The sequence below is a fragment of the Xenopus tropicalis genome, chromosome 1, assembly GCF_000004195.4.
Source record: "Xenopus tropicalis strain Nigerian chromosome 1, UCB_Xtro_10.0, whole genome shotgun sequence".
NCBI classification, from domain to species: Eukaryota; Metazoa; Chordata; class Amphibia; order Anura; family Pipidae; genus Xenopus; species Xenopus tropicalis.
In genome coordinates, this window is record NC_030677.2 from 110,071,695 (window position 1) to 110,086,416 (window position 14,722).

Consider the following 14,722-nt stretch of genomic DNA (forward strand, 5'->3'; position numbering starts at 1 on the left):
GATGCAGTTTAATGCCAAGTAGAGCTTCCTGCAGGCTCACAGTACACATGGGACTACCAAATAGTCAATTAAAATCCTTATTTGGCATCCCCTAATAACTTTTTCCTGCTTGTGTGGCTCGCGGGTAAAAAAATAAAAACAGACAATCCCTGGTCTCACATTATTATAAAAGGTTATCCCTAATGTGACCAACTTCGTCATAGAAAAAACACTACACAAAGGCTATATGAAAGGCTTTTTATTCATGTCATCCTTTTTACAATTATTAGAAACAAAAACTGTAGATGTTTACATAAGAACAATAATGGTGATGAGAGCCTTATCTACATATAAAACAATTTGCAGCCATACTTTAAAAATAAAGCAGAAAAAAAAAAACTGGAAATGTAACTTTTCCCTCCTACTAGATTAGCATACATTTCTTTGGACCCACAGTTAGAAAGAGCCTTTCGTGTTCCTGCTGAAGAAGCATTTTTTTTACATTCATTGTTAGAGAAAGTCATGGCAGGGCTTGTCACTGTATTTAAGAGGCAATTACACAGAGAAATGAAGACACAGAGCTGCTGACAGACAGTACATAAACAGTGTGAGGGCAAATGGCAAGGGAAAGGAAGATTCTCCATTTAATTCTCAAAATACTCTAATAATACAAGCTGTGAATTATCATTCACAGTTATGAGGAATTTTCATGACACCTCCATGCAACGTCGGACTGGGCCGCCAGGGTACCAAGAAAAAAATTGATGGGCTCTGGCAGCACAGGGCGCCACAGGTAAGTTTCTTTTAGGAGTGCTTGGGGGAGGGGTCAGAGGGTGTTGGAGGCCACTGGGGGGGTGGACAGTGGGGGTTGCAGGGGCCCCTAAGGCAGAAGCCCCGGTGGGCCCTGCACCCCCCAATCCGACCCTGCCTCCATGGCAGGTTAGAGAACTGGCTATTAGGAGGTGGGGTCAAAGTAAAAGATGTGAAAAAGCATAATACCTTTCCATCTATAGCAGGGTTATGATTACACCATGTTTTTACCAGGTGGGGAAGAGCCTACAACTACAGGGGGAATCCTAGAAGTTCCCCTTGAATATTACTTGTGGTTACTATCCTTTTCCCTACCACTGGTGCCATTCACCAACCACTTGCATATATAATAAATCAGATGGTTTTTGGTCTTGCTAAGGAGCCCAATGAGCATAAACAATTCAGTTTTACCTCTGGCATGTGCAAATTGTAGGGCTGCACAAATAACTGGGTCCCCTATAGCTATAGCTAAGATAGCTGCCCTGTGTGCAACAGTTTCAATAGGTGTGCCTATTTGCCTGCAAGAAAATGCCTTCTATAAGGACCATTTTTTTACATAGATACTGGGGTACAGACAAAACAAAAACAACAGACATAAAGATGTAAACAGAACCATTTCAGTGATTGTGTCAGACATGAACGTGAGACAGGGAGTTGTGAATTAAAGGAAAAACGTCTAGGTCCACGCAGCAATATTTACCAACTCTGCATTAATCATATGGATTTATGTCAACCGCAATGATCACCTTTCAGCAGAAATGTATTGTAGACCATGTTTTTCATGTTTTCAAATAAAAGCCTCCACAGAGAGTTCATATGAACATTATGTACAAATAGTATAAAACAAACAATAAAAAATGAGAACAGATTTCCGAACATCTAGATTTGAAGTCTTTCCCATAAAATACAGTATCATTAAATATTAAATAATTTAGTCATGATCAGGGCTAGACAGGAAAAGGGGGTGAGTCTCTCTTGGCAATAAAAGGTGCTGGGTGATTAGTATGTTCTGCGTGTCGTGTAATCGAGCACCATGCTTGCCGCCCCAAGGAGAGCCGGATCTGACAAACTGGACACGACAACATCAACATTCTGGATTGAAGCCAAGCCTCTCTGGCGTATCACGTCCTTCACCACATTGACATACTGGTTTGCAAGAACTCCTGATAAGATCACCAATGATGGGTTTATAGTGTGGAGAATGTTTATGACACCAATGCCGAGAGCAGTACCAGCTGGAAAAAAAAACAAAACAAGAACAAGTTATACTAAACGGTAAGTTCAAATGTAAAAAAAAAAATAAAAAATAAAAAAAAAAAACACCTAACATGCTGTGCTACAGCTCTTTTCTGTACTTTACTAATATGTACATACTGGACTCCCAGCTCTGCTAGCTGCCTAACTTCCTATTTAGCAATCCTGTAGCTGAAAGGCAGAAGTCAGATCATTTCCTCTTGGATTCCAAAGTGCCAATTTCCACATTGCTTAGTCTCCCTAAAGGTGGCCATACACGAGCAGATCCGCTCGCTTGGCGATGTCGCCAAGCGAGCGGATCTTCCCCCGATATCCCCACCTACGGGTGGGCGATATCGGGGAGCATTTAGGTAAAAAAAATAATAATCCGATCGTTTGGCCCTGGGGCCAGACGATCGGATTATGTGGGCGGCAATGGGGCAGTCGGATCGGGGACCGCATCAACGAGCCGATGCGGTCCCCGATCCGACCAGATTTTCTAACCTGGCCGATCGAGATCTGGCCTATTTCAGGCCAGATATCGGTCGGCCAGGCCGCTCTGCTCTCCCCATACACGGGCCGATTAGCTGCCGAATCGGTCCAAGGGACCGATATCGGTAGCTATAGTCGGCCCGTGTATGGCCACCTTTAGTAATCCTGATCCAGAATGAACATTAATTAATTGGCAGACAGCAACTGTACAATAGTGACTTCCCGGAAATGCAGGACAAGGATATTGTCGGATACACAATACATGCATACATTTAATCATTAGCTGACAGAAATTTCTAAACTGTTTGATCGACTAAATGACCGATCACCATGGTACAAAAATTAATTACCCCGGAATTATACGAAACTGTATGTTTTGTATGATTATATCGGTGCATGTATTGCCAGCTTTAGATATATTATTACATGTCTAGGTTAAAGGAACAGTAACACCAAAAAATCAAAGATCTTTAAAGTATTAAAAATATAATGCACTGTTGCCCTGCACTGGAAAAACTGGTGTGTTTGCTACAGTAACACTATTACAATTTATATGATAAGCTGCTGTGTAGCCACGGGGGCAGCCATTCAAGCTGGAAAAAAAGGAGAAAAGGCACAGGTTACATAACAGATAACAGATAAGTTCTGTAGAATACAATAGTGTTTTATCTGTTATCTGCTATGTGCCTGTGCCTTTTCTCCTTTGAATGGCTGCCTCCATGGCTACATAGCAGCTTATTTATATAAATTATAGTAGACTTTCTGAAGTAAACACACAACTTTTACCAGTGCAGGGCAGCAGCACATTATATTTTAGTTACTTTTATACACTTTCATTTTTTGGTGTTACTGTTCCTTTAAGGTGATGGCAAACAACTGGGATATATGGTGTTTGTCACTTATTATAAATAATCTTGTATAAACTACTGATAATGAGTGCAAAGCATTTCCACATCAATATGTACAAAGATAGATATAAATGATTAACTTGGTTATACTGCCTGAGATACAGGAGAAGGAGAGGCAGCTGTTAGGCTTAGCAGGATCTGGACCAATGCTGCACTGATAAGGCTGTTAGTATAAACACTAACTGATATGCTAACCCTATGACTTTAGATAAAGGATGGGACAGAGTTTCCACTACTTAATTAATACAATGAATATGAATATTACATAATGGCTCTCTGCCTTGAGAGGAAACTTCCGCGATTTCACTGAAATCACGCCGCCGCGTATGCCATCCCACAGCCGATTTACATTTTCACTGGTGGGATGGCAATCCGGGGAGATTAGTCGCCCGCGAACAGGGAGATTTGTCGCGGGCGACTAATCTCCGTGTGCCAGAGCCCTAAAAGGCATAACATCCTAAATAAAAGTGCAATATTTTATTTCAACGGAAACACCAAAAGCATGGCAAGAGAGGCCTTTTCCTTCCTTCTCTTATTATAATGATCAGAACTACCTTAGTATCCTTAGTGGGTCCAATAACCACTGCAGACCATATAATAAGAGCAACACTAAAAAGATTTAGAAAATAGTACCATTGCTGATAGGTAGTTCAGGAAACATGCCCCCATTTAAGACCCTTATCTATGACAGCTAAAGGGATAACATGTAGATGTAGAGTTCCTCTGGTAATTTCACTCTGGTTATTCAATTTTATAGTTCTGACTATAGATAACACAGGCTTCCTGGAAAAATGGGTGAGTACAAACAGCAAGGCAATAATAACTGCCATTACTGCATGAAGAGGAACAAGGATATAAAGTGTAAATAAAAATGTCATGTTAACCACACATCTCTTACTCCTACAATTTATAGAATATGTAAACTGTACACTTTGGGTACTTGAATGCATCTATGAGCCCCAGGTGAACAATGCAGCTACAGAGATTATGTATAAAGAACAAACAGAGAATACATATTCTATGGATATAAAAGCCACCCAGTTAAAATTGACATTCCTTTCAGTAAAAACAAAAGGAATGTATGTATAAGGTATAAATAGTGTATTTTCCCTTAGAAATGTTAAGTAGGTTTCCACGTGTAAATACAGTATTTTAGGAGAGTGTAAAAATGAACCTGGGATATAGAGGGATACACAAGAGCCATTAAAGATCTACATGAGTAGACAAACAACAAACCTATTTACCTGTTTTGAGAATGTTGCTTGCTTTGGTATTGCCAAATTTTGCAGCTTGAATAAGATGAACTGCACTTACAGATTCATCATTCTTCACAGACATGCCTTCAACCAGCAACATATCCTCTACAGATCAGGGAAATAAAAAGGGCGACAGATCAAAGCCAATTCATTCAGACTGGTGTAGGTAGAAATAATAAAAACAATGGATCAGTGGTGATCACAGGGGGAATATAAGTACATGTATGGGATCGATTATTTGCAAACCAGTTATCCAGAGAGTTACGAATTACTGAAAAGTAATTTCCCATAAATTATTCACTTAGAATGAAGGTTAACATTTTAAAGCATATTTACTTTTTCTTTGTATTAATAAAACAGTAGCTTGTCTTGCACCTGATCCCAATTAAGATATAAATAATCCTTATTGGGGGCAAAACAATCCTACGGAGTTTGTTTAATGTTTACACTTTTTTTTTAGTAGACTTGAAGTATGAGGAGCCAAATTACAGAAAGACCCCTTATCCAGAAAACCCCCTGAGCATTCTGGATAATTGTATTAAGTACAGCAGAAAAAAACAGATGCAGGATACAAACCAGTTATATTTTATAGAAGTTGCTGGACAGGACACATGTTTTCCTGTGGATGCTGCTTTTACTGCAGATACCAAAACAAAAGCTTATTATTAACTAACACAGCCAACCTCTGTTTAATGTCAGCTGATCTAAGTCATGACTTTTCACATGGCAGTCACACAGGGAAATATTGCTCTGCAACCAGTATAAGCTAAAGTACTAAAAATAATGTGTGTGTGCAGGATTTTCTTCATTGCACAGTTAATGGCACACAACTGATAAAACTTATTCAAACAGCAAATTGTTAATATGGTTTTGGCAAAATCAATGCTAAAGACCACACTACAAAGGAGGGCTGGCAACTATTGATCTGAAGAGCAAAAAGAATTAAATTGCCCTCGCAAAGCAGAACTTGTGATTTTTATAATGATCCCTAGTGAAACATCAGATCACATTAAGCTAAGCAGCCAAATAATTGCACAGACCTCAGTCAAATTCAGGTAAGGGTTTGTGGCTGGCAAGCTGTTAGGGTTGGTAGGCTGATACTATACTGTTATGCCCTATGGTACACATTTCAAACAAATAATTCTAAATGTAAACATTTAGCTTTCCTCTGTAGTAATAAAACAGTAAACTTAAGGTATGGTGATCCAAATTACAGAAAGATCCCATATTCGGAAAACGCTAAGTCCCAAGCATTCTGGATAATAGCTTGTTCAGCGTAGGGGTTCATGATCTCGAAATCTGGCCCATATTAATATATTCCAAGATAACAAAAAAAATGTCCATGTGCAGATGAAGACAAATTTGCAACAAAGCATAACCAAGTTTTATTTAGAGCTGAATAAAATAAATATGAGCAAACATCTGTGATTCATTACAAGCTGGGGAATTCCAAATTTCTTCTCTCTGCAAAAAAAAAAACAAAATTCAGAATATAAAATACACTCACCATCATGAAGCTTTTTTGCTTCTCTTTGCAGGGCAATTCCTGATGCATATGCTTCTACACATCCACGGCTGCCACACATACAGTCTGGTCCATCAAAGGACACCATGATGTGACCCAGCTCGCCAGCACAGAAAGAGCTGCCATGAACCAATTCGTGGTTATGAATGACTCCTCCTCCAATCCCTGAAAGAGAGAGAACAGGACATTCACAGCAAACAGCAAATACCATAACCTTAAGGTGGCCATATATGCTACAATTAAGATCTTTCACAATATCATACATCCACTCTACTAATGTTAAGAACCGAATCATCAGATATGCAGATAAAAACAAAGGAATTCTTTACCCCTATCGGACGATTCAGCATTAATGTTATGATGTTCGGGCACCTCTAGAGGATGCCCGATCAAAATTTTCAGTCCTGCTGATCGACAAGATGACCAATATCCAATGCTTTAACCTAAATTGGTCGCCTCATCTCCCACCATACACGCACAGTTCATCGTATGAAATGTAATATCGGTTGCAATGTTAACACAGGTCATGCTTGCCTGTTTGCTTACATTCGGATGATCACACAAGCAACCACAGTCCTTCAAAGGAGAATCTGCATGTCCAAAAGAACTCAAACAGAAATGTTGGGCTTCAGTACCAGCCCAAGGCGACCACTTCAGCAGGGAAGATCTGTGCCTCTGAAGATGCCCCCAGTAGCTCCCAATCTTCATTTCTGCTGATTCACTGCACATGCTCTGTGCTGCTGTCACTTAGCTGAGCTTAGGGACCAAGTCAAAATATACTGTATATATAGAATATAAATGTCACAATATAAGGCTGATTAGTAATTAATACAGATCATTACTACAGGTCAGCTTTAAAACCAGTGCAATTAGCATGAGAACTTAATAATCAGTTCTGTAGGATCAGATTATATGAAAAGGACTTTCATTTTCTGGTTCATAATTTGAAAGACCCCTAAGCTTAGCTTTTTAGCAGCTGCCCAGAACACACTGAGCATGCGAGTGTCACAGACACTTTCCAAGATGGGGAGCTCCTGTGACAAGTGCTGGATCATTGCTGCTATTGAGATGCTAAAGCAGTAAGTTCAGTATATAAAATATGGCATTTTTAGGCATTCATTTTTAGGGTTTGCCTTTCAAGGATCACAGAGTTATGTTCTAAAGAATGGCATTGCAATTAGTTATTAGCATGGCTTCATGACACATTTCAAACAATTTGCTTTGCTTTTTATGATGAAATTGGACATTGGTGCTGCAGTAGATGTGATCTACGTAGATTTTGCCAAAGCGTTTGATGCATAAATATTTGCTGCCTAAATTAAGGCTGTTGAGAACTGGCTAAAGCACTGAATACAAAGAGCATCTGTCGTCTGTTCAATCTTTTATTGGAAAAGTGTTCTATGAGAACAGTAAGGTCAACTGGAGAGCTGTACACTACATTGTAGGTTGCTATTCCAGACCACTGTTTTTGATGAGCACAGAAATGCCTAAATACTGTAGTTGTTGGATTGATTCTGTCCTGAAGGGTTCCATCTTGGGTCAAATATATTTAATACAGCTATTAGTGACTTGGGGGAGGGCACTATAAATAATGTATTTGCCGACGACTCTAGGTGATTACTGCTCGGCTCAGGCAGAAAACTGCGGCAGTCAAACTCAAACTTTTGTATATAAATGCTTCAATATTTGAAACCCCTGGTACACATACCTGTACCAGTAATAACAGTCACAAAGTCCTCTATTCCTTTTCCTTGGCCAAATTTCCTCTCTGCAAGTGCAGCACAATTGCCATCATTGTCTACCCATACTGGTAGATGTAGTGTGTCAGAAAGAGGAGTTCTAAGGTCCACAGAGCTCCACTCTTGTATTAGTTTTGTGGAATGAAGCACTACACCTTCACGAGGGTTCACACGACCTCCTGTAGAAATTCCTGTCAAAATGAGGGATAAGACTTAAGAAATAGGCTAAAAGCAACCTACAATTATGCTAACAGAAACTCCATATACAGTTAAAACACTAAAACACATTAAGGTAATGAGTAAACATGGCAAATGTTTACATTACAGGCCTTCCAATTTAAATAACTTCATGTAATAATGCATTCACTTATGGTGAATTGTATACCATGTTATTATGTTCATATTAGGAATACGCCAATTGGCTGAATCCATGTACCTGGCCAAACCAAATCCTTAAAATCAAGTGACTTTTTGTCACAAACAGAGAAGCTGAAAATTTTTCACCACACGCTTCTCTTTAAAGGAACAGTAACACCAAAAAATGAAAGTAATTACAATATAATATACTGTTGCCATGCAGGTGCAACTGGTATGTTTGCCTCTGAAAGCCTACTATAGTTTATATAATCAAAGCTGCTGTGTAGCCCCGGGGGCAGCCATTCCAAGGATAAAAGGCACAGGTTAAGCCCCATTATATTTTACAAAGCTTATCTGTTATTTGCTATGTAACCTGTGCCTTTTCTCCTTTTTTCCAGCTTGAATGGCTGCCCCCATGGCTACACAGCAGCTTTGTTTATATAAACTATAGTAGTGTTCCTGTAGCAAACACACCAATTTTACCAGTGCATGGCAGCAGTACATCAAATTTTAATTACTTTCAAACAATTTCATTTTTTGGTTTTACTGTTCCTTTTCCTCCTCCATGCCCTTAATTGCATATGCAAATTAGGTTTCAGTTCAGTATTTGGCCAAATCCTTCATAAAGGATTCAAGGTTTGGCTGAATCCCAAAATAGTGGATTTTGGGCATCCCTAGTTTATAATTAAAGTTAACAGACAACAGAATAGTGACAAACACACCAACATTCCATTGCGGAATTCCCTTCCATAAAAATACTTTATTGTAAGTTTTACTGTGCAAACAGTGTTTGGCATGCACAATATTTCGGGGGCTTTAGACTCTGCTTCTTGACATCTCAAGTGCAGATGCTGAGAGAGGCTTATAGCACCCTACAACTGCAACAGACAAAATCTACAAATAGGTTTGTTTGAAAATATCAACTTAAAGTTCTACCAGTGTCATAGAACTTGCCAAATTACGCAGTATTCCAAATTAACAAATTTAAATTTTGGTTGTATGTCTACAGATCTGAATCATGGCTTTGAAATTAAAGGCTGTATATCTGTGCTTTTACCTTCTGGATACATAGTTGGCCACAGGGACATAAAGGAGTAATTTGCATGCCTCTGCCTTATTCAGCCTTCTCTGGCCCTACAATACTCCCATAAACTTTCATAAGACTGCAAAGAGCGCGAGTGCATAGTGATGCAGGTGTCGGCCATAAACCCACAGATTAGGCAGATTTGCCAGCCCAACCTCTCCAATTTCTTCCACCCTTTAATTTATAAACTCGTGTCTACCCCTTCAGTGACATCAGAGATATGTAGGTCATGCACTGGTATATAAATAATTGTGCCGACCCAGGTGAGAGAAGGTTAGGGTTATCAGGTAATTTTCAACCTCAGCATCACTAGTCTGTACATAGGGAGAACAAAAAAGCAATATGTGGTAAAATATTTTGTGAGGTTATTACTCAGATATAAAAGTGGGAATAATAATAAGTAGATAAGTAATGAAAAGACGACAAGACGGCAAAATTATTTTCATTTCTTTAAACTTATCTATTCAAAATTACTTATATTTAAAAACACTAAAATGGAGTATGAAGCATCACATTAATATTCTAAACATGGCTTACCCACACCAAGTATCCTGCAGTTCAGCTTAACAGCTTCAGATGCTGCCTCAACACACATTTTTAAAATGAGTTCTATTCTGTCCTCATATGTTTTAGGATTGGGCTGCACATACTTTTTTATTATTTCACCCTAGGGACAAAAGAAAATATTAAATAAATTTAATTTTGCTTAGTTAAAAGTATCATTGTTTTACTGGCAATATTTCTCAATGACTCTCAACAGCATACAATAATAGCACTCACAACAGATTAAAAAGGCTTGGGGGCACATTTACTAACCCACGAACGGGTCGAAATGAGTCCGATTGCGTTTTTTTCGTAATGATTGGTATTTTGCGATTTTTTTGTATTTTTGCGATTTTTTCGGCGTCTTTACGAATTTTTCGTTACCAATACGATTTTTGCGTAAAAACGCAAGTTTTTCGTAGCCATTACGAAAGTTGCGTAAAATCTGGCGATTTTTCGTAGCGTTAAAACTTGCGCAAAAAGTTGCGCTTTTTTCGTAGCGTTAAAACTTACGCGAAACTTCGCACCTTTTAAGTTTTAACGCTACGAAAAAGGCGCAACTTTTCGCGTAAGTTTTAACGCTACGAAAAAATCGGGCGATTTTACGCAACTTTTGTAATGGCTACGAAAAACTCGCGTTTTTATGCAAAAATCGTATTGGTAACGAAGAATTCGTAAAGACGCCGAAAAAATCGCAAAAAATACGAAAAAGTCGCAGAATGTTCGTTTTCAAGTCGGAACTTTTCCAATTCGGGTCGGATTCGTGGGTTAGTAAATCAGCCCCTTGGTGTATGAAAAAGAGAAAACCCAGCAGGCCAACTGGCTAGTTATTCAGCTAAGAATGGTTTGCTGTTGCTTACCGTCATACTGACGATACCTATTCTTAGGTTTGTCCCTCCAAGATCTACAGCCAAAGCACTCAAGGTTTCCAGAATGTGGTCAATATCTTGAGAGATGCTTTCTTTTACCGGAGGGAAACAGAACTTCTTTTGAAGTGGCTCGTCAAGACTGATTGATTTTAAAAACTTCACAATCCGTGGGACAGCATTTCCATCACCATAGATCTTTGAACTGTGAATTAGACACATTTTAACACAAAATTTAAGATGAGCAACTTTAATACCAAGTAGATGAATGTTCCTAGTTTTAAACTAAACTGTATAAAATTTAAGATTAGAATGATAGTTCAGAGAATAGAAGTTACATAGCCTATACAAGAAAATGATAAGGATTTAAGAATAAAGCTTACTTTGATTAAAACAGTAAATAATAAAAAAAGCTGTAAGCAATATTCAGTACCCATAATAGTGGACAAATATAGCATTAAATAAATGCACATTACTTACCAGGGATATCGTTTTCCAAACTGGAGCTGAAGTGCATGGATTATTTTGTTTTGGGTATCTGCATCGCGTACATGAAGAACATTTTCACCTAAAGGTCAAAAAGGTTAGAGAATTTAATCAAAGTGAATGGATTTGGATATATTCATATTTTAAATGGTGCAAAAAACAAGTCTGTGGGAACAGTTTATAAGCATGTAAGTGTGCAGTTCTACCAATAGCTAAGATTACTATATAAAAAAAAAAAAATAAAGTGGAAGGCCACAAAACGTGTTAAGTGTATGGTCCACTATTATACATGCACTTTTAGTTTTAAAAAGATTAAATAAACAGTGACTTTTTATATAATAGTTCTTTTTTAGTGCTCCGTATTTTTTTTTTTTATATAGTGTCATTGTGTAGCCATCTGGGAACCGGCAAACGGGTAGCACAACTGGAGCTGTAACTGGTAAGTGCTCCCATAAATTAATTAATTGCTGGCTAAGCTTGCACAGGTTTCCTTGGCTTAAATTAAATTATAATGGGCACCTTTTCAGGGCAAGACTAATTTACTGTTATACTGAACACATATATAGCATAGTTTTCTTTTACAAAAAGGTTAATTCTTTGTGAAATTCCATTTCGTAATGCTGTTATTATAAATGGTGTTGCTAGTCAGCAAATTGGGAAACCATTTTACTTCCTGTAGGAGCATATTCCAGAGCAAACTGGCCAGTCATGCACTGAAGCATTTATTTACATGATATAGAAGGTAAAAGGCTATGTTTGAGCAATGATTCTTGCATTATTACTAATGTTTATAGTTATAATGTTTATAATCGACCATGGGATTCAAGTTCTCTAAAAATTTCCCTTTTCGTGTTATGTGATAAAGCATGTGTACTTTTAACTAAAGTCAGATGCCCATAGTTGCTTTGTGTGTCTGACCAATATTTCTGAATTACAACAAACCAAATCATATTTAAAGCCATGGTATTAATGCATTTGCATGAAACCTTTGCAGAACATACTTAATACCTGTTTCTCTTCCTGTCTGACGAGTTCCCAAATTGATGACTGGTGTGCCAAAAGCCCCTGCTTCACGGACCCCGCAACTGCTATTTCCAATCATGCATCCGGCATGGGCAACTAATTGGATAAACTGTTCAAATGGAACATGTTTCACAGCTCGAAAATTTGGGTGGTGTTCCACACCCTTTTTCCTCATTACTCGTACCATTTCTTTGCTTCCTGTTTGCAAAAATACATATACACAGCTTTCACTACTGCAATATTCAAATCAGTTTTTCCTAATCAGACTATATAAATAGAAATGTCAAAAGACCATTCAAGTTACCCACCTGCATCAATATTTGGAAAAAGTATAAGTGTTTTCTTGTTGAAGGAGAGCAGTGCATCCAGTGTGAACTCAAACATCTTAATTGAATGTTTAATATCAGTAGTTACTGGGTGCTGCAAGGCCACAATATACTCCCCACTCTTAGCATCATCACCTGTTTATAATTAAGAAAAATGTAATGAGGCTAAAAATTAACATAGCGATGTTCAGAATTCAAATGATAACATCTCCAACAGCATTTTCTTTTCTTTTTCATTTAAAATCATTTGTTGCATGGCTCCAAACTATCTGGGGAAATTCATTATCTTTCTGTGGCATTTTATCGTCACATTTGTATAAGCATCTGTAACTGCTGGACAATTAGCTGGGGTTGATAGTAAAAAAATAAATAAATAAAAAAAAAAAATCAAAGGCAAAATTCATAGTAACATCATAAAAAAAACATTTGTTCACTGTAGATTGTTCTTAGCAATTAATACAAATGTTTAGTAAAGAAACTATGAAATGAAACCAACCACCAATTTAGTGTGTAGATTCTGAAACATACATACATACCAAGCCACATTTTTATAACACTCATGTAGTCCTTATTGTTTACACTGAGAAGTTTGTCATAGGAGGGACATCCAGCCAAAAGGATTCTGTCATGGTCCTCACACATAGCAATAAGATGCTGTTCTGCACTTCTGGTGCAGCAGGCATGATAATGAGCCAGTTTCGTGATAGAGTGTCTAATAGAGTCATCTATGGTTCCACTGACTTCACCGCCTTCTATGTGAAGAATCCTAATGTTCATTAATGCAGCAGATGTAGCCAAGGCCAATGCATCAAATCTATCCCCATGGACAACAATTATGTCTGGATTCAAACGGTTTAAAACATCTGGAAGCTTTACCAAAGCAAGGCCAACTGACTCAACCATCGAGGCTTCATCCTCTCCCCTCACAATTGTATGTAACCTTGCTTGAATATCGAAATCATCCTGCTCTATCATACGATAAGTATTGCTAAAAAAAAAAAAAAAATTAAAATAAAGTTATTTCAATTACATGTAATGCTAGTTATGCCTTAAACAAAAAACATTTGTACTACATAAATAATTGAAAAAAGTGTTTTGGGACACTGAAACATTTCTAATATGTTTTCTAATATTTTTTTTGGAGTTATTGACTTAGTAATAGTTTCCATGTAGAGTTCTGTTTGCAGAGTGCAAACAAGGGGAAAGACTAAGGAAAAAAATAAGGTTTAGATGTCAAGAAAATATGAATGGAAAGGTTTTTATTTTTGGCCTGTAGGCCAAACGAGAAATGTAAAATGTTTATTTAAAATTAAAGCAATAATATAACCCAAACATATGTAATTTTATCCTATAGCAACAGAAACAAAATATTACTGATTAAATATAAACAGCATTTGCCATTTTAGACCATTCTTAGTTTGGATTCTTACTAACCTATGTTATAAATAGCTGGTGGCTTTCAGATGTATAACTTAAGAATGAATAATATGTGTATAAAGAAAGCTTCAAATTATGTATAAAAATAACCACAATGGGGCATGCCATAAAGGAGAAGCACAGCATTTTTTTTTTTTTTTTAAGATCAAATGTATACATAATCACACACATACCGGTATATAGATCCCACAGCTTTTGTATAACTTACCCATAGTCATCAATAAGATGAGAGCCTATAACTACTACACTCAGCACAAAGCGGTCTGGTTCAGCTTTAATACCAAACATAATTGGGGCCAATTTGGAATAATCCGCTCTGTTACAAGTGGCAACGCATACACGTAGCTTCCGTTGGTTAATATTCTTTTCCATGGTTGCCTTTTGCCTTGACAAATTTTCAAAATAAAGTGCCTGAAAGATAAAACAAAGTTCTCATGATCATTATTGTCTTAAAGAACTTAAGGCCAAAACAAAAACTTTGCATAGTATAAAATACCTCTTCCAAAGGAAATTACTTTTCTAACAAAATACCCTTTAGAATGAATAACTGATTTCTAATATATACTTTTGTCTAGTCAAATAACCTCCCCAAGGCAATGACATTTTGGGTGTTTGTTCTCTATAACTCATTGATAAATGTACTCAGTAAAAGGTCATG

At 37.5% G+C, this 14,722-nt stretch overlaps 1 protein-coding gene across 3 annotated transcripts in view; it reads right to left on the bottom strand.

The window, feature by feature from the left end:
• Nucleotides 1-223: 223 nt before the first annotated feature.
• The window catches only part of gne (glucosamine (UDP-N-acetyl)-2-epimerase/N-acetylmannosamine kinase), a 34,336-nt gene continuing 19,837 nt past the window's right edge, over nucleotides 224-14,722 (bottom strand). For 2 of the 3 annotated variants that reach the window (XM_012965849.3, NM_001079260.1), the window contains 11 exon segments: nucleotides 14,273-14,475; nucleotides 13,164-13,615; nucleotides 12,610-12,762; nucleotides 12,287-12,499; nucleotides 11,273-11,360; nucleotides 10,787-10,997; nucleotides 9,921-10,050; nucleotides 7,912-8,133; nucleotides 6,186-6,368; nucleotides 4,667-4,783; nucleotides 224-2,024 (listed from right to left, as the gene is read on the bottom strand). In XM_012965849.3, coding sequence (XP_012821303.1) covers nucleotides 1,789-2,024; nucleotides 4,667-4,783; nucleotides 6,186-6,368; nucleotides 7,912-8,133; nucleotides 9,921-10,050; nucleotides 10,787-10,997; nucleotides 11,273-11,360; nucleotides 12,287-12,499; nucleotides 12,610-12,762; nucleotides 13,164-13,615; nucleotides 14,273-14,475 — 2,208 coding nt within the window. In that variant the 3' untranslated portion in view covers nucleotides 224-1,788. 3 annotated transcript variants of the gene reach the window in all.